The sequence below is a fragment of the Notolepis coatsorum genome (genome assembly GCF_963971535.1).
Source record: "Notolepis coatsorum genome assembly, chromosome: 8".
Taxonomy (NCBI): Eukaryota; Metazoa; Chordata; class Actinopteri; order Aulopiformes; family Paralepididae; genus Notolepis; species Notolepis coatsorum.
Genome location: NC_140172.1, coordinates 40,150,156 through 40,170,648, shown reverse-complemented (window position 1 = coordinate 40,170,648; position 20,493 = coordinate 40,150,156). Strand labels below are relative to the sequence as shown.

Here is a 20,493-nt window from a genome sequence, read left to right as displayed (position 1 = left end):
AAATTTCCCAGATACTCAAATCCAAGAACAACATGCAACATGTCAAACCATAAGTGAATTGATTACCGTAAATCCTCTAATAGTGGAGGGTACTCGATTAAAGGACGGGCCTCTTATAATGGCCGAGGGTTTGATGCATGCAGACAAATAAAGGCCGGTCTCCAATATAAGGTCGCAAAAAGAAGTATTTTTTTTATTTTTCGTGCCGTGATATAGAATGAGATAAACTCTTGCCAATGCAAATCAAATGCTGCCTCCCGCTACACTGACTACCGTACATTAACGTTTCCCTCTGGTTGGCGTTAGCTTTAGCGCCAGCTAACGTTGTCATAATATCTAGATCTGTGGTGTCAGCTGGATGACGTTGACTTCGTTTGCAAACGTTAACGTTCGCTATCTATATGGCGTTGGCAGGAGAGGCTGGCGTTGTCCAGTTGACACATTACAGATCATGATGCTATGATAACGTTAGTAGCTAAAGCTATTGCCTGTTATTGATTCAACTCGATTCGACTGAGGAAGTCAAGAAGGTAGGTACCACACGCTAAATCGTCCCCAGACCCCGCAACCTAGTATAGACAGTTCCAACTTCAGTGTGTGAATTACGTTAATCCCACAATTACTCAACTGCACTCAATATTTAAATACCAATGCTAGTCTAAATAAATGTAGACAGACAATGTACGTATTAAAAAAAATAGTAATAATAATAATGCAATAAAAGTCTGAAAATGAAGGGATTATGTCCATGAGTGTAATTTTTTTAAATTAAGGCCTGCCTCTTATATAAGCCTCTCTCTAATAAAGGCCTGGTGCTCTTTGCAACTGAGGTAAATAGAAGACCCGTCCTATATTCGAGGATTTACGGTATGTGTCATTCTCACACACTGAAGCATCTCACAGCCTGTGGATATTTTCTAACAGAGAACAACGTATTGCCAGCATTATTTCAAACATTTGTTCAATCACCACAAATGAATGGTCTAAGTCTATATTGTTCGGTAAAAGTAACAGATAAGATCGACACTTGGCATCCAGGCCCATACTTAAAAAGTATAGTACCCGGAATCGCTCTTCGCAGTGAAAAAGTAGTGCCATTTGTTGCTTTGAGTTGCTAATCCTCACCTTGAGTCTCTCAGACACACCGTCAGTGAAGCTGATGGTGAACTCCTCCACCTTGGGAACCTTCAGCCTCTTCTTCTCTGTCTGGTACTCCATACGAGTCTTCACCACCACCTGCAGAGGACGGACAATAGTACAAAGGTAAAAATCTGTAATGCTGTCAAATAGTGACCTCTAGGCAAAAGAGCCCCGCTTGGTATTGTACTTTTGTTTTTTTGTCTAGAGAATAGAGGAGACATTATAAGACACTGTCAAATCTTATATATCCACAGTTGGAGGTATGGATTGATGGATGGATGGATGGATGGATGGAGGTACAGTATGGATGGATGGATGGATGGATGGATGGATGGATGGATGGATGGATGGATGGATGGATGGATGGATGGATGGATGGATGGATGGATGGATGGATGGATGGATGGATAGATGGATAAGTAGGAACTTAGTGGAGAGACACAACGATACATGGTGGAAGAGACAGGGTCAGTAGGATGGAAGACAGTGGGTAACATATGTTGGGAAAAGGAAATAAAGGAATACATAGTTATAATACTATAGGCTATATTTATATCTTCCTCTGTTCCATCCGATCATATATTAAACCCTTTAAAGTCAAAATGAAATGGCATTAATTACAGTCATGTTGTTCTTCTGCAATCTGACGTAATTTCCAAATGAAACAGGCTATGAATGTTTCAAAAGCAGCAACTCCAGGCGTTCACTCCAATAAGGGAATTGAAATACTTGAAAGGGCTGTCAAGGGTCAAAACAAGCTGTACGGTTTGAAAAAACAAACAAACAAAAAAAAAACTGTTGTAACTGCAATTCACAAGGAAAACGGGAGCAAAGACAGAAGAAGAAGAACAACAACAGGCTAGAGAGGCTTGAACCCAAAACAAACAGTGACAGGAACAATTAATCCCTATGAGCTCCTAGTGTGAAGGAGAAAGGTTGGAATTATGGGTAAAAAGATACCACAGTCAAAATCTTCTTTTGTACCACAATCACAAACCCTGCCCTCTTTTCTTGATCCTCCAAACACAACTGCTTCCCTGGGACAAAGTGACAGATGTGATTGGATGATCAAGAGAAGAGGGCAGGGTTGGCGATAGGTCTATTATGCTATATATTTTCACTGATGCTTCATGTGTCCCAGGTGTTTCACATCGCACAAGAGAGCCAACAACACTGTGCAAAGTATATCAGATGCATTTTTTAACTACAGGATGTAACAAAAATAATTATTAAACTGTGGTCTGCAAGCAGAGCTAGTTTTATTGTTATTCTAATTGAGTCTTGGTGATTCAAGGGCAAATGGAGCTCCTATGCAAACATAATGCACAAAACACACACACACACACACACACACACACACACACACACACACACACACACACACACACACACACACACACACACACACACACACACACACACACACACACAATAAAAGCTTCAAAGTGCTGTATCAGGCATCCGTCAGAGATCTAGGTCGGTTTGTGGTGTCCAGTATAATGGGCCCCCCATCACAGTCTGAAACACAGTGGTTTAAACAAGAGCCAGAGGAGTAGAGAGCCGGAGAGAGACACAGCCCTGTCCCAATACTGTCACTATAACACTCCTCAACAAAATAGTCTGCAGTCAAAATAGCCCAGAGGTCAGGATGAGTGAGTTGGATGGATGGAGAGAGAGAGTGAGTGAGAGAGAGATAGAGAGAAAGTGTGTCCTGATGCATACTGGTTAAATAGAAATCCAAAGCCCAAAGTGGGTCTATGCAGCCTTTGTATGGACCAAATAAAAGCTATTCCAATGGTTATTTCAGACATAAAAGCTGTGTATGCATGTTCCTCTGTGAGGAGTGTTTTGTTCCACTGCATAATTATCATAGCATGAAAAGACACAGAACCTACGCTACTCTTAATTAGCTTTCTACTTCAATGCGAGGACAACTAATTAATCGTCTGTCATTCTCCTCACACATCACTGTTGCTCATGGTTGCAGTCGGTTATCCTCCAGCAAGGGGAGTGGAGAGGCTTACAACGTGTCTACCTATTAGGGTTGGTTACCTTTCACATTTGGATCGATACCGGTACCCAACGGTACCTTTTTTCTGTACTTTAGTCTCTAAAAATGTAATCTACCTACCTCAGTTGTAAAAAAATATATATATATCAAAACTTCAAATAACCACACTTTCGACCGTTTTCGGCTTGCCATTGCCCCGACTGCTTTGTTGTTGAATCAAGTCAAATCCTAGGTACGCGTATATTGTGCATGTGAACGTTGACATGAAAAAGAAAAGTAAAAAATAATAATAATTTTTTTTTTATTATAATAATTCTGTACCGAAATGTGGCACAGACGGATCTTACGTGAATCGGTACTCGGTAGTACCGACGTGATTCGGTAGGTACCTTTAAAAGTACCTAATTCGGTACCTCTAGGCATAAAAAAATATATTGTTTGTTTCCTGTTGGTTGTCAGTTAAGGCATGGGTAGGTAGGGAATTTATTTAATTAAATTTTTTTATTTTATTCTTTCCCACGGCGACTATGGATAGGGAATTTCTTTATTTAATTAAAATGTTCACAACAACATGGATGCATGTACTCTGCCAGCATGTTTAATATCCATAATACTAAAGGTTTGACTAAGATTTCTATGAAACTTTATTCTAAAAAAAGAAAAAAATCGTATTTTTTTTTTATATATTTTTTTTTAAACTCGTAAAATATATTGGGTCGCACCTAAATCGGCAGGGTCGGTCGGCAACCGGAAACAAACAATATTTTTTGTTATGCCCTACTACCTATGCACTGTGAATGTTTCTCTCAGGAGCACAGCCATTATTTACCAAACCAACGACACTGGTGGACAGCTTACATTTCAAATTTGTATCAAAAGCACAACTCCCAAACAAACTACATATCCGGAGTAAAAGGCACTGTGTAATTCACAAGGGCAAATGACCTGTGTCTGTCAACTTTCAAGTCTCATGGAGTATTCTTCCACCCCATTTCAACATTGGCTGAATGGTGTTTAGTAAGGCAGTGTAAATGGTAAATGGCTGCATTTATATAGCGCTTTTATCCAAAGTGCTTTACAATTTGTTCCTCACATTTTACCCATTCACTCACACATTCACACACCGACGGCGGAGGCAACCATGCAAGGTGCCGACCTCCTCATCGGGAGCAGTTAGGGGTTAAGTGTCTTGCTCAAGGACACTTCGACATGCTGCCCGGGAGGAGGGGGAATCAAACAGGAACCTCCGGATTACCAGACGACCTCCTGAGCCACCGTCGCCCCAGTGTGAATGGTGTTTAGTAAGGCAGTGTGAATGGTGTTTAGTAAGGCAGTGTGAATGGTGTTTAGTAAGGCAGTGTGAATGATGTTTAGTAAGGCAGTGTGAATGATGTTTAGTGAGGCAGTGTGAATGGTGTTTAGTGAGGCAGTGTGAATGGTGTTTAGTGAGGCAGTGTGAATGGTGTTTAGTGAGGCAGTGTGAATGGTGTTTAGTGAGGCAGTGTGAATGGTGTTTAGTAAGGCAGTGTGAATGGTGTTTAGTGAGGCAGTGTGAATGGTGTTTAGTGAGGCAGTGTGAATGGTGTTTAGTGAGGCAGTGTGAATGGTGTTTAGTGAGGCAGTGTGAATGGTGTTTAGTAAGGCAGTGTGAATGGTGTTTAGTGAGGCAGTGTGAATGGTGTTTAGTGAGGCAGTGTAAATGGTGTTTAGTGAGGCAGTGTGAATGGTGTTTAGTAATGCAGTGTAAATGGTGTTTAGTAAGGCAGTGTGAATGGTGTTTATTTAGTAAGGCAGTGTAAATGGTGTTTAGTAAGGCAGTGTGAATGGTGTTTAGTAAGGTAGGATCTACTAAAACACACACACACACACCTATGAATGAATACAAAATTAGTTAAGAAGAACAAGAACAAGCTCCAGTGAAGGTCAAAACTACACTGGTATGGTCCTTTGGAAAACTTGTCGAGATTAACTGTTTTAAAGGCTCCATTCAGTTGACGGATTCAATTAAAATGGTCTAACATCCATAAAAATGCCTTGTTGGAATTTGGACATCCTCGCCCATAGTCCACTGTCATCATGAAGACGGCTCAGAGAACCAGTGTCTGTGTCATCATGAAGACGGCTCAGAGCCAGACCCGGCGCCATGGGCGGGCATTGGGGGGCCTGGCCCGCCCACTGAGTCAGCTGTGCCCACCCTGAGATTTTTTTTTTTTTTTTTTTTTTTTTTTTCAATCAAAGTAGACTATCCAAATGCTTAGCCCTAGTGGGCACTGATGTCAACAACAACACTACTGAAGCTAGCACGGCACTCTGTGAGAATTCGTTTTCTACCCTCAAGAACATCGTTACAGAACATCGCCTTAGTATGCTTCATCGACGCAAGGCCAATTTAATTCAGTTGGCATTTGAGAAGGACTTAACAAAAAAGTTCAGGAATGAGTGGAGGGGCAGTGTTTTAAGAAGATTTCACTCTGTCCCCAAACGCCGCTTGCCGCTCTACTAATGATGGTGAGTAGCCTGTGGAGGAATTTTTTTGTTTGCTTTTTTATGCACTTTATTTTTGTCAGTTCAGTTCAGTTTGTCAGTGAATTCAGAAGTGTTGAATAAATGGAGACTTTTCAAAGATATAGAATAGAATAGAATAGAAATGTATTATCCTGAGGGAAATTTGACACTGCAAATCACTCAACATTAAACATTTAGACAGAACAAGTCATGAATAAGAATAACAAAACAAATGGCCTAGAATAAAATGAAATAGAATAAAAATAGAATAAAAGATACAGTAAATAAATACAGTAAAAATATACTGAAGTCTACAGTAGGTGTAATATTGCACAGTGCTGTTTAAAAAGTAAGAGTCCAGGAAGATGGTAACTGTCACTCTTTGCTCAGTGATGCAGTGAGGCACAGTGATGCATTGTATAGTCTGATGGCTGTCGGAATGAAGGACTTCCTGTGCCGTTCAGTGCTGCATTTAGGTAGTGTGAGCCTATAACAATACATGCTCCTCCTGTCAGCCAAGTCTGTGTATAGTGGGTGGGAGGGGTTTTCCCTGATGGCCTGGAGCTTAGCAAGGTTCCTCCTCTCCGCCACCCTCGCTAGGGCGTCCAGCTACACCCTAACCACGCTACTGGCCTTCCTGAGCATCTTATCCAGCCTGTCTGTGTCCCCTGCTCTCAGTCCGCTGCCCCAGCAGGTCTGTTATATATATCCGTTCAGTCTGTTTTTGTATAAGTGAATGTTCTTAAGATAGAGAAATTAGATTTTTCAATTGCCTCTCTGCTGTTTAGTTCAGCACCGTGGGCAACGCCAAGCAAGCCACAGCGCCGTTGTCCCAGCTGAAACGTATAAAAGGGAACCTGTGTTGAAAAACCATTGTGCCCCCCCGAGAACATTTTATGCCCCCCCACTAATTTGTTTCTGCAGCCTGGTCTGCTCAGAGCACCAGTGTCTGTCCACTGTCATCATGAAGACGGCTCAGAGCACCAGTGTCTGTCCACTGTCCTCATGAAGACAGCTCAGAGCACCAGTGTCTGTCCACTGTCATCATGAAGACGGCTCAGAGCACCAGTGTCTGTCCACTGTCATCATGAAGACGGCTCAGAGCACCAGTGTCTGTCCACTGTCATCATGAAGACGGCTCAGAGCACCAGTGTCTGTCCACTGTCCTCATGAAGACAGCTCAGAGCACCAGTGTCTGTCCACTGTCATCATGAAGACGGCTCAGAGCACCAGTGTCTGTGTCCTCATGAAGACAGCTCAGAGCACCAGTGTCTGTCCACTGTCATCATGAAGACGGCTCAGAGCACCAGTGTCTGTCCACTGTCCTCATGAAGACAGCTCAGAGCACCAGTGTCTGTCCACTGTCATCATGAAGACGGCTCAGAGCACCAGTGTCTGTCCACTGTCATCATGAAGACGGCTCGGAGCACCAGTGTCTGTCCACTGTCATCATGAAGACAGCTCAGAGCACCAGTGTCTGTGTCATCATGAAGACGGCTCAGAGCACCAGTGTCTGTCCACTGTCATCATGAAGACAGCTCAGAGCACCAGTGTCTGTGTCATCATTAGGGCTGCAACGATTAGTCGACATAATCGACGACGTCGATTATAAAAAATCGTCGACGAGGAATTGTTGCGTCGATTAGTCATTAAAAAATACAAATACAAAAATTATTATAATTTTTTTTTTTTTTGCACTACCAAACTTTGTGAAAGCGGCTTCTCAGCTCTGGTCCAGCCAGCTGAAGACTTCTTAGCTTAACATAACAGACCGACAGTAAGTTTGGGGGAACTAATGGGATAACTGGGGATGTTGTTTGGTCCTGACTAAGATTAAGATTAAGATTTGTTTATTAAGGACAATGCAAATTAATGAACATCATTTACATGAGTGTATGCATAACATCACAGCATGATAAGGACGTAAATATGCCGGGAATAGCACAGGGCTAATTTCCACCCGTAGTCCTAACATAAAACAAACACAAAACAGACCATACAACGTTCATTCATAAAAACTGACATCACTGACATGACCACACTAACATGACATTCAGTCAGTACAACATCACTAACATCCCTAATGAGTGCATATTTGACAGCTCAGAGCACCAGTGTCTGTCCACTGTCATCATGAAGACGGCTCAGAGCACCAGTGTCTGTGTCATCATGAAGACAGCTCGGAGCACCAGTGTCTGTCCACTGTCATCATGAAGACGGCTCAGAGCACCAGTGTCTGTCCACTGTCATCATGAAGACAGCTCAGAGCACCAGTGTCTGTCCACTGTCATCATGAAGACAGCTCGGAGCACCAGTGTCTGTCCACTGTCATCATGAAGACAGCTCAGAGCACCAGTGTCTGTCCACTGTCATCATGAAGACAGCTCGGAGCACCAGTGTCTGTCCACTGTCATCATGAAGACAGCTCAGAGCACCAGTGTCTGTCCACTGTCATCATGAAGACAGCTCAGAGCACCAGTGTCTGTCCACTGTCATCATGAAGACAGCTCAGAGCACCAGTGTCTGTCCACTGTCATCATGAAGACGGCTCGGAGCACCAGTGTCTGTCCACTGTCATCATGAAGACGGCTCAGAGCACCAGTGTCTGTCCACTGTCATCATGAAGACAGCTCAGAGCACCAGTATCTGTCCACTGTCATCATGAAGACAGCTCAGAGCACCAGTGTCTGTCCACTGTCATCATGAAGACGGCTCAGAGCACCAGTGTCTGCGCTCAAGACCTGGTCGGAGGCACAGCTGTGATGTCATGCCACAGTGGACACCAAAATTGTACGGCTCCAGTCTTGCACCACCCATCTCGGCACAAGCAGGGTTCCTTATGAGCCATGCAAGTGTCGAACGGGCACAGGTGGAAAGAATTCGACCCGTGATTTGCCAAATAAATGACCAATCAGCCTGCGGTATATTATGTATTTGCCTGTGTTACTGTAGTCTACCTATGCCCACACAATGCACAGTAAATAGTAGGGGTGGGAATCACCAGTTTCATCACGATACGATACGATATTGATTCTTTGGACAACGATACGATATTTGCAGATATATATTTGCAGTATTCCACGATATGATACGATTCGATTCAGGTGCCTGCGAGGCGATATTATGTGCCCATTTAACACAATCAGTCACATTTAGATCAACTAAAAAAAGGCTACAGAAATATCAATTGATGTTTTTATTTTTGAGCTCTTCCAGACATTTCAATGAAAAACAATCTATTGTTTTTAATACAAATAGACCTCCTGTTCACTTTTTATATATTGAGCTTTAAACTTTAAGTAAAATGTTTTGGAACTCACAACACGCAAGCTAAAACCCCTTCCTCTCCCAAACTTCCTACAATTGTTTTATGTTGCATGATGATCATGAATACATTTATTATGTATTCATGTTTAAATATCAACATTATCTGTCCATCCTCAGTAACACACACACACACGCACGCACACACAGAATGCCCCTCCCCCAGTCCCCCACAGAAAGGTAGACTGCCCCCACCCCTCCTCCTTCCTCTCCTCTCTCCTGTTCTCTCACGGTTAGCTGCTTAGCTTAGTTAGCTTAAGCAGCCAACGTGACGTTCATTTAGATATTTAACGCGATGTGGGCATAAAGGAATGGCGACAATGCAAAGCATGTTAGATGCATTTGACCCGTTGCGGGGAAAAAACTGCATAGACTTATATCGGGTCGCAAAATAGACGCTCTGTAGCGCTGCTGTGCTGTAAACATGGAGTTTCACACTACTGGGCGCCGGCGGATATGACTTGCAAGATTTTCAAAATAAGAGTATCGCAATATGAATCGATCTTTTTACGTTGCATCGATCCTATTTGATTATTGATAATAGATCGATATATCGATCTGGATCGATGTATCGTCCCACCTCTAGTAAATAGCAACGATACAGAAATGCACAACTGTTCATCTGCCCTGTCGTCATGTCGCTCTCTTCTGTTGTTGAAATCGTACTGTTTACTTGTACCTTTCAATTGTCCATGTGGATTAAATATGTATATTGAATTGAATTGAATTGAATTGAATTGAACTGAATTGAGTCAAATGTCTATAATACATAGCATAATAAATAAATCCTAATATAAACACAGAGCAATCTCTCTAAGAGAGACGGTGAATCTAGAGCCTGCATCCCTATTAGTATGTAACAGAGGAGGGAGAGAGAGACAGAAAAATACTATCCACAGTGAAGGAGAGGGAGATTGAGATAGATAGAGAGAGAGAGAGAGAGAGAGAGAGAGAGAGAGAGAGAGAGAGAGAGAGAGAGAGGGAGAGAGAGAGAGGGAGGGAGAGAGATAGGAGAGAGAGAATAATGCCTCAATGTCCTTGTGATCCTAATTGCGCTGGATCTTAGAAACACTGAGTCACTTTGTGACAGAGATGACTGTGCATACAAACTAGCTCCAATATCTGAATAACGAGCTTGCCACTTAGCATCACAGAGAGGCTCTTATTCATGAGGCCACAACAGGTGGACTGACTGCGACGTAGCAAATCGGAACCCTTGTGTGCTCGATTGTGCCACCGACACAAACTCACCATGACAATAATACAGAAACCCTTGAGATGAAGACTCATAATGCTACGTCCATTTTGAATTTTGTTTGGGCAGTTAAGTATTGTAGGTGTAAATTTAATCCAAATAATTTGGAGTGTGAATGTGATACAGTACATCACCTCTACTATACTCAACCTCTACTATTTTTAACTGTGCCTAAACTCATTTTCACCTCCATACTTCATTATGATTTTAAGAAGCGGAATCGACCAAGAGTCCCAGACATCCATTAATCAACAGCTCATAAAGATAATGACTAGCCGTATTATGTGTGGTAACATTATCATTAATGGACATATGATAGATTACACAAGTAGATACTAGATAGACAGAGAGATAGACAGACAGACAGACAGACAGACAGACAGACAGACAGACAGACAGACAGACAGACAGACAGACAGACAGACAGACAGACAGACAGACAGACAGACAGACAGACAGACAGACAGACAGACAGACAGACAGACAGACAGACAGACAGACAGACAGACAGACAGACAGACAGACAGACAGACAGACAGACAGACAGACAGACAGACAGACAGACAGACAGACAGACAGACAGACAGACAGACAGACAGACAGACAGACAGACAGACAGACAGACAGACAGACAGACAGACAGACAGACAGACAGACAGACAGACAGACAGACAGACAGACAGACAGACAGACAGACAGACAGACAGACAGACAGACAGACAGACAGACAGACAGACAGACAGACAGACAGACAGACAGACAGACAGACAGACAGACAGACAGACAGACAGACAGACAGACAGACAGACAGACAGACAGACAGACAGACAGACAGACAGACAGACAGACAGACAGACAGACAGACAGACAGACAGACAGACAGACAGACAGACAGACAGACAGACAGACAGACAGACAGACAGACAGACAGACAGACAGACAGACAGACAGACAGACAGACAGACAGACAGACAGACAGACAGACAGACAGACAGACAGACAGACAGACAGACAGACAGACAGACAGACAGACAGACAGACAGACAGACAGACAGACAGACAGACAGACAGACAGACAGACAGACAGACAGACAGACAGACAGACAGACAGACAGACAGACAGACAGACAGACAGACAGACAGACAGACAGACAGACAGACAGACAGACAGACAGACAGACAGACAGACAGACAGACAGACAGACAGACAGACAGACAGACAGACAGACAGACAGACAGACAGACAGACAGACAGACAGACAGACAGACAGACAGACAGACAGACAGACAGACAGACAGACAGACAGACAGACAGACAGACAGACAGACAGACAGACAGACAGACAGACAGACAGACAGACAGACAGACAGACAGACAGACAGACAGACAGACAGACAGACAGACAGACAGACAGACAGACAGACAGACAGACAGACAGACAGACAGACAGACAGAGATGATGGTTTACTGTCAACAGCAGGTGATTCCAACCTCATTAATTCAGATGGTTGGGTTCAACAGGGGTCCCAAACTCAATTTACCTGGGGGCCGCTGGAGGTAGAGTCTGGGTGAGGCTGGGCCGCATCAAATATTCCACAAAAAAAGGGGTGCAAGTATTCAAAAAAAAAGTACAACTGATCCAATCTTCTCAATCTTTAGCAATAACATTTCAGAACATGAACAGTTCTTCAGAATGTAGCATCCTGTCACACCATGTTACCTGTTTATTGCACTGTTGTTTTTTTATTGGATTCTATTATATGTTGTACCACTGTATTTTTATTGGATTCTATTATATGTTGTACCACTGTATTGCACATCGTCGCGGGCAAGACCACCCGCATTTCATTGTATACTTGTATGCCGTGACAATTAAAACTCTTGACTTGACTTGACTTGACTATCCTGAATATTCTGCTAAGTATTCAGAAGTGCTGACTAACTGTTACTTCCCCTGTGTGTGTATAAAGTGTGATAAACAGTGTTACTTTTGATATCTCCCCCGGACTACTAATGACGCGAGTTTCTCCTTCTCCTACCGGCTGGAATATGGATTATAAACAGAAACTGGTTCATATTCGATCCACCCAGTTCTCTTCCTGTGGGGCTAGGTGCCAGCAGGGGGCGGCAGGTGGCAGGCGGAGCGTGGAGAGAAGCAAGGAACGAGGAAGAGGGAATCACCTGGAGGTGAGGGGAACAGGAAGACCTCTTCGGCGTGGGATGTAGCCGTGAACGGTCGCAGCTAAAACGGGAGGTGCTTTGGAATAACCCCGTTAAAGAACCACCAGAGAGCCCCGCCGGAGCGAGCGACGGGTAACGAGACATACTTGCTAGTGACGGGTTATTCTAGAAGTATCCGTGATAGTGCGTGAGTAAGAGAAACTGAACCCAAGGACTAACGTCCATAGATAGCGTGTTATAGTAGCAGTGTGTGCGGTATATTTAGCATGCTGCTAACGGCTATATTGACACCGAGCGCGAGGCGCTGAAGAGACCCGTGGTGTAGCCAGCCACGTTGCGCAACAGTATAACCGCGTAGCAGGTGGGCTGTTTGGGACCCAGAGAGTAGCTTCAGTTTAAGGTAGGGCTAGTGTATTGCTGCGCGTCAACCCAGCGCCGGCCGTCAACAACCAGCCTTCGCCGGCGTTTCGACGTCTGCTCTGCCCCGGCGGTCGACAGCCCAGCACGGGAGTTCTTCCGTCCAGCAGAGGTCGCCATCACCCAGCACGCGCTCTCAGCCAGCTACTGCCCCTCTGCTCCAGCCCCGCTTGCTAGCGCCCGCGACGAGAGCGTTCGACGCCATCTTGCTACCTGGACGGTGGTGGCGCGGCGAGGCCGCCATTTTGGTTGAGTACAATAGAGCTTCGATGCTCCGGATCTATTACACAGTACACAGTGTGATGCGGCCTACGGGTGAAGCTAACGTTGCTAAATCCAGTTCATAAGGGTACCCCATACACATTCTATGCCGGCATTAGTATAGGACTTTTGTTTTGGTACAGTGGGCCCACATTTTTTATTTCCTTTGAGTGTGATAACGTGTGGTTCTTTAATAATATTTTCCCATCTAGTTAACTTTTTCCCTGTGGGGAGGTTACAGACCTGGTGCATCATAAGTAAAGCCTTAGAGAGGTATTATTCTTGCCATAGAATTAAAGCCTGATAGAGGTATTATACCGGGTACTGACCCAGACGTGGGTGATGAGTCAAACACATTGAAGTATATTATCCCTGGTACCGACCCAGAGGTGGGTGTATAATATACGTGTCTATAAGGTATTGAGTTACAACCTGAGCCATAGTAAGACTTCATTCCATTCGACCATTCTTATTAAATCTTTGTAACCGTACAAAATAACATAAAGAATTAGATGGGGTTCTGTGTGCGTGTCCATTCCTGTGCCTAGTGTTAACTCTTTTGGTGTGGGTAACGTATATACAATTAACCCCTTCCTACCCAACTCTCCCCTTTTCATTGTAAGGTTTCTAGTGGTCATCAAGGGAGGGTACTGCTTGCGGGAGGAACGAATCTAATTATGCATATCAGTCACTAGGTGTGGGAGGGTTAAAGGAGGTATTCAGGGAAGTGAGAGCGAGTTGGGGAGTACTGCTGACCGCCCCGGAGAGGCGAGGAAGACCAGAGTACCAGACCAGGTTGGTAAATCCCGGGCCCCATTCACTCCCACTACCGGGCCCCAGTTTGACGCTCCAGGCCCAAAGACGAGGGTGCAGTCAGACGGAGCTCTACTGTGTCCAGCTACCTTGTGACTGCCAGCAACCGTTCCCACAAAGCAGGGATAATCCACCCTGCTACAAGAACATGAACGGTTCTTCAAAACATAGGCTTCTCAGTGGTGTCAGTGGACTCATCCACAGCTATGGAAATGCACTGTGCACTTTTTTTATTCTATCACAAAGCTGTTTAATCAAATCACCAGCCAGTAGGGGTGGACGGTATGGTCTAAAATTTATATCACGGTATAATTTGAAGCATAGACGGTAACGGTATATATCACGGTATCATCGTTTTTGATAAAAAAAAAAATTTTATTTTATATATATATTTTTTTTTTATAAAATATATATATTATATAATTAGACTTGTACTGGTATTATCTGCGAGACATCGCCACCACGCAACAAGCTCCACTGTCTGTGTGTACTCTAGTAGCCTCCAGCTACGGCCAGAATTCTCCGGAGCTGCACCTGGACCTATACTCGAGTAGCCTCGAGCAGAGCTACGGCCAGGATTCTCCGGCGCTGCACCTGGACCCTATTGTATTGGTATTATAACGTTAGCAAGCCCTCAGCTCGAATACGCATCGAATCAGTGTTATAAGACATTGATATCATGAGCTATCTGTAGCTACTGCATATATAACGTTAATACAACGCCTCAGTGAATTATTTAGTTCAATGGGACATTTCGTTTTGAACGGTGAACTAACTTGTGTTAACGTGAGCTAACAGGTAGCATACACGTCTCTAGTACTAGACTTTGTGGAGCGTTTGTTGATGTCAGGAGCTATCGGTAGCTGGCCGACTAGATACCGTTCGGTTAGACAATGCCCCATCATGTATTAAACTAAAAGTGAATAGTTGACTGGGTCATTTTGTAACGGTAGCTAAGCTAACGTTAGCTCAGGGAGACGCCGACAGCTCCCGTGTCCCGTCCCACTAGACTACTAGACCCGTGTTTACATGCGTGCGGTAGGGGCTGGCACGCCCACTGCGCGAAGCCTCCTAAATAACTTTTTCCAGTTCGCACATATCTATTATCTATGACTAATTCTATCTATTTTTAGGGGCAAATGCCAGTGAAATAGTCGCGCTGTGGTTACATGACGTCATTGCTATTTTAGAGCTGCACTACCGGTTACACGGTATACTCAAAATCCATACCGTAGAGCAAATTCATACCGTTTATACCGTATACCGTTTATACCGTCCACCCCTACCAGCCAGTGTTTCAGTTATTCTGGTTGCTGTGCGATCTGAGGGGGATTTGCTTTTGTTTGCCTTCAAACATGGTCTCCATCACTCAGTCATACATTATTTTCAAATAGCTACCGTTTCTTGGCATATAGTCACATAATTGGTTTGGTGCTGGGACCAGGGGAGTAGCTGGGGGGGGGGGGTTAGGATGATTCCAAGGGCCCAGCACGGGGGGGGGGGGGGCATAGAACACTATTATTATCTTTTTATTAATATGGTTTTATTATTATCCTAAAGTAAGTTAATGTAGATGACTCAAAAGTATAATTGCCTGTATTATAAAAAAAATAGGTAAAAACCATATTATGCGTTTTCATCAATAAATAAATGCCCCAAATTTTTTTATAGATTGGGGGCCCCACATTTTTTAATAGATTGGGGTCCCACAAATTGATTCTTTCATGGGGCCCAGAATCTCCAGCTACGCCCCTGGCTGGGACTCAGGATGAACGCATATTTTTCCGTCCATTCACCTTTGAATCGCAGTCGACTTTTCTTTTACTGACCATCTTTGAAAATGCCATATTTTTCTGCTGGCTGCCTGCTGGCGAAAATAGGCTAATAGCTACATTTATCTCACAGAGATAAAACTGGGAGCGAGTTTACTGTAGATGCGCTGTAAACTCTGCTCCGACTTGAACTGAAAGAGAGACGACATGCAGTCCGTGAAGACCCGCCCTACTTCCCTACTCTGCCTCTGATTCGCAGACTGTGGGTGAGGGGGAAAAACGCTGACGGGACGCGTATGTGATTGGACCAGACCCGTACACAGACACAGGCAGTGGCAGTGCAGCCGGACATGCAGAGCACTGCTCGCAGAGGAGAGAGATAGCGAGGATGCATTTGCTTCCACTTTACTTGATATCGCTCCGGAATCACGTTTCAACCAGGTCACTAACATAACGTTGCTGTCATGAGCCTGCGCTATGGTAGCCTACAAGTGATAAAATAAATAAAACTTCCAACTCTCGCGCAACGACTCGGCAAACAGTTGCGCACGGGCCGCATTAACACTACACTTTGATGTCCAGTAGGGGGCTGCAAAATATCATCCGTGGGCCGCAATTGGCCCGCGGGCAGCGAGTTTGAGACCCCTGAACTAAACCAATCCCTTTCCCCTCTCTCTCTCTTTTTATCTCTCTCTATTCCTTCCTTCCTAGCTGTCTGCCCATACAATATCTATCAAGATATGTGGCATGCATGTCTGTCTTTGTCTATCTATCTATCTATCTATCTATCTATCTATCTATCTATCTATCTATCTATCTATCTATCTATCTATCTATCTATCTATCTATCTATCTATCTATCTATCTATCTATCTATCTATCTATCTATCTATCTATCTATCTATCTATCTATCTATCTATCACCCCGCCCCCCTCTCTCTCTCTCTGTCAGCCGTCAGCCTGTAAATGCCAAGCTGCTTGGTTTCCCAGAAAAACAACTGCACATCCAATCTAGATATTGGTGACCCAGCGGTGGCTTGAGCCCAGATGGGATCAGATCTAATACCTCTTCAATCCCTCAGCCTCACTACTAGGCCACAGCACTGAATATGTATGTTGTTTATGTAGCATGTGTGTGTGTATGTGTGTGTGTGTGTGTGTGTTTGTGTTTGTGTGTGTGTGTGTGTGTGTGTGTGTGTGTGTGTGTGTGTGTGTGTGTGTGTGTGTGTGTGTGTGTGTGTGTGTGTGTGTGTGTGTGTGTGTGTGTGTAGGTGTGTGTGTGTGTGTGTGTGTGTGCATGTGTGAGTGCGTAGTTGTGTGTGTGTCTGCCCGAGAAAGAGAAAGTGTGTGTGTGTGTGTGTTTGTGTAAGCCTAACCATGCACTCCCTGCCCCTATTTCCTCGACACAAAAGAAACCACACACACACACACACACACACACACACACACACACACACACACACACACACACACACACACACACACACACACACACACACACACACACACACACACACACACCGGGCTGGTGACAGGCAACATGGAAGAACACAAGATGGCAAGATACAACGTCAGGAGAGCAGTAATAGAGGCAAAACGGCGTTACAGGGATAAAGTTGAACTTCAGTTTGAACAGGCTGACTCTAGAGGCATGTGGCAGGGCCTCAGAACAATGACAGACTACAAAGGAACCCCCCTCAAACTGAACAGTGACATCTCCTTAGCAAATGATCTCAACTCCTTCTATGCGAGGTTTGAGGCTGTGAATAACAACACCAGCCTACAAACCACGGCAATGGGGGGGGGGGGGTCTGCTGATGGAGACTCAGTGTTCAGGGTAACAGAGCATGAGGTGAGACGGATCTTTAAAAAAGTGGATATCAGGAAGGCAGCAGGACCGGACGGCATCCCCGGCCGCGTCCTAAAAGTCTGTGCCGACCAACTGGCCCCGGTATTCACTGACATCTTCAACCTGTCCTTGGAACAGGCCGTCATCCCCACCTGTCTGAAGAAGTCCACCATCATCCCTGTACCCAAAAAATCTACGCCCGCTTGCCTCAACGACTACCGCCCTGTAGCCCTCACCTCCATAGCCATGAAGTGCTTTGAGAAGCTAGTGAAGGGCTACATCTGTTCCTCCCTCCCCATCAACCTGGACCCTCTGCAATTTGCATATCGCCCCAACAGGTCCACGGAGGACGCCATAGCCCATGTGCTGCACACAGCAGCATCACATCTGGACAAGAGGAAGGGGAACTATGTGAGAATGCTGTTCATCGACTACAGCTCAGCATTCAATACCATAGTCCCCTCCAAACTCATAGCCAAGCTCAGGGACCTGGGCTTGAACTATGACCTGTGCCAGTGGGTCCTGGACTTCCTGACGGGCAGACCCCAGGTGGTAAGAGCCGGCAACTGCACCTCCTCATCCATCACGCTCAACATAGGGGCCCCCCAGGGCTGTGTTCTGAGCCCCCTCCTCTACTCCCTGTACACACATGACTGCGTAGCACAGCGGAACAACAACACCATCATCAAATTTGCTGATGACACAGTAGTGGTGGGCCTGATCTCTGCCAACGACGAAAGGGCCTACCTGGAAGAGGTAGAGAACCTGTCACAGTGGTGTCAGGAGAACTGCCTCTCCCTGAACGTCAGCAAAACAAAAGAGATGATTGTGGACTTCAGGAGGTCGGGGGTCAAGGACTACAGCCCCCTCAGCATCGACGGGGCACCAGTTGAGAGAGTGAACAGTTTCAAGTACCTCGGAGCCCACATATCCGAGGACTTGACATGGACCACACACATTGACAGTGTTGTGAAGAAGGCACGACAACGCCTCTACTTCCTCAGGCGCCTAAGGAAGTTCCAAGTCAGTCAGAAGATCCTTAGGAACTTCTACTCATGTACAATAGAGAGCATCCTGACCGGCAACATCACCTCCTGGTTTGGGAATAGCACTGCACAAGACCGTAGCAGACTACAAAGAGTGACACGTTCAGCCGAACGCACAATTAGAGGGGGGCTTCCCACCCTCCAGAACATTTACAACAAGCGGTGCAAGGGGAAGGCTAAGAGAATTATTAAGGACTCGAGCCACCCGAACAACTGCCTCTTTGAACTGCTGCCGTCAGGCAAGCGATACCGGAGTCTTATGGCGAGCACAGAAAGACTCAGAAGGAGCTTCTATCCCCAGGCCATCAGGCTGCTAAACGAACAATAATCGCTAAACGAACAATAATCACTATGCAACAACCATCAAATGCACACAGCACACACACCCACACGCACACACACACTCACTCAAACAAACAACACACTGCAGCACCCACTCTCCACACTTTAGATCACACAAACACACTTACACTTTATATTTATTGATAAAGGATTTGCACTACAACTCGTACACCTACTGTGAATTGTACCTAAACTGCACCTTGTCCATTTATGCCTTGCACTATATAGTATTGTATATTAGTACACTGCACAGTATTGTATATTGTATGGTAACTACGTCTACGAACATTGTACATATGTCTAAACTGAACACTGTGACCTCTTTTTTTTCTTCTAATTTTTACTATGTTTTTATTTCATACTTATCTTGTCATGCACAGTCTCTGGAGCGCAACAGTAAGAAGCATTTTGTACAAAAGTATTCTGTACTTCTGTATGACAACTATTAAAGAAACTTGAAAACTTGAAACTTGAAACACACACACACACACACACACACACACACACACACACACACACACACACACACACACACACACACACACAGGTCCATGCACAACCCTCTGGTTGTAGAGGTCATGCAGTCCTCAGGATCAAGGATAAAAACAGCTGGGGTCGTATTCAGAGTGTTTTCAAACTGGGCCAGCTGATCTATGATCACTAATCAGGTCAGATGATCATAATAACCTTCTATTTAGCTTCAATTCCAAAACATTTTTAAAAGCATTGTCAGTGTGACCTTTGGAAACAGCGTCCTCCGGGTGATGGCCGGGTGGGAATTAATCTAGCTTGCACGCACGCACGCACGCACGCACGCACGCACTCACGCGCACGCACGCACGCACGCACGCACGCACGCACGCACACACACACACACACACACACACACACACACACACACACACACACACACACACACACACACACACACACACACACACACACACACACACACACACACACACACACACACACACACACACACACACACACACACACACACACACACACACCAGATGTTTGCAGATCAAATCACACAATACAAAGGATTTCAATATTAAAGACGTTCAATATCTATATATAAAAATTTCTTTACTAATCAAACTGATTATCGGGGCTGCATTTCATAGCTGTGTTCCACTTTGTTCCCCCTTTTTCTTATGGTGGGGGGGTTAGATTTAGTGAAAGGGGGGGGGGGGGGGTTGCAGTTTATTATTATTTTTTAACTGTTTTCAATGAGAGCAAGTGCCATTCAATGTGACACTCTGTGATGCCTATGCCACGAGAGCGAACGGGCGCATCACAGCCGTGGCAATATTCCACTGGTTCTCATGTATTATTGCTTAAATATATTAATATATACTGTTATTACTGTATATATGTATATATAAATCTCAAAGAAGTGCTCACATCGCAGCGACAACCAGAACCTGCCGATTCCTCCTGAGCAACGTCAGAAGGATCCGCCCCTTCCTGACAAAAGAAGCCACCCAACTCCTCGTTCAATCAACAGTCATCTCCCGCCTCGACTACTGCAACGCACTGCTCGCTGGCCTCCCGGCCACTGCCACTAAGC

At 44.8% G+C, this 20,493-nt stretch overlaps 1 protein-coding gene across 1 annotated transcript in view; it reads right to left on the bottom strand.

Moving 5' to 3' along the window:
• nsg2 (neuronal vesicle trafficking associated 2) overlaps window positions 1-20,493 on the bottom strand; it is a gene marked incomplete at both ends in the record, with an annotated part of 116,064 nt that overhangs the window by 73,417 nt on the left and 22,154 nt on the right. Inside the window, one exon of the mRNA XM_084320384.1 lies at window positions 1,126-1,236. Within this exon, the coding sequence (XP_084176510.1) occupies window positions 1,126-1,236 (111 nt within the window). The remainder of the gene's footprint in view (window positions 1-1,125; window positions 1,237-20,493) is intronic.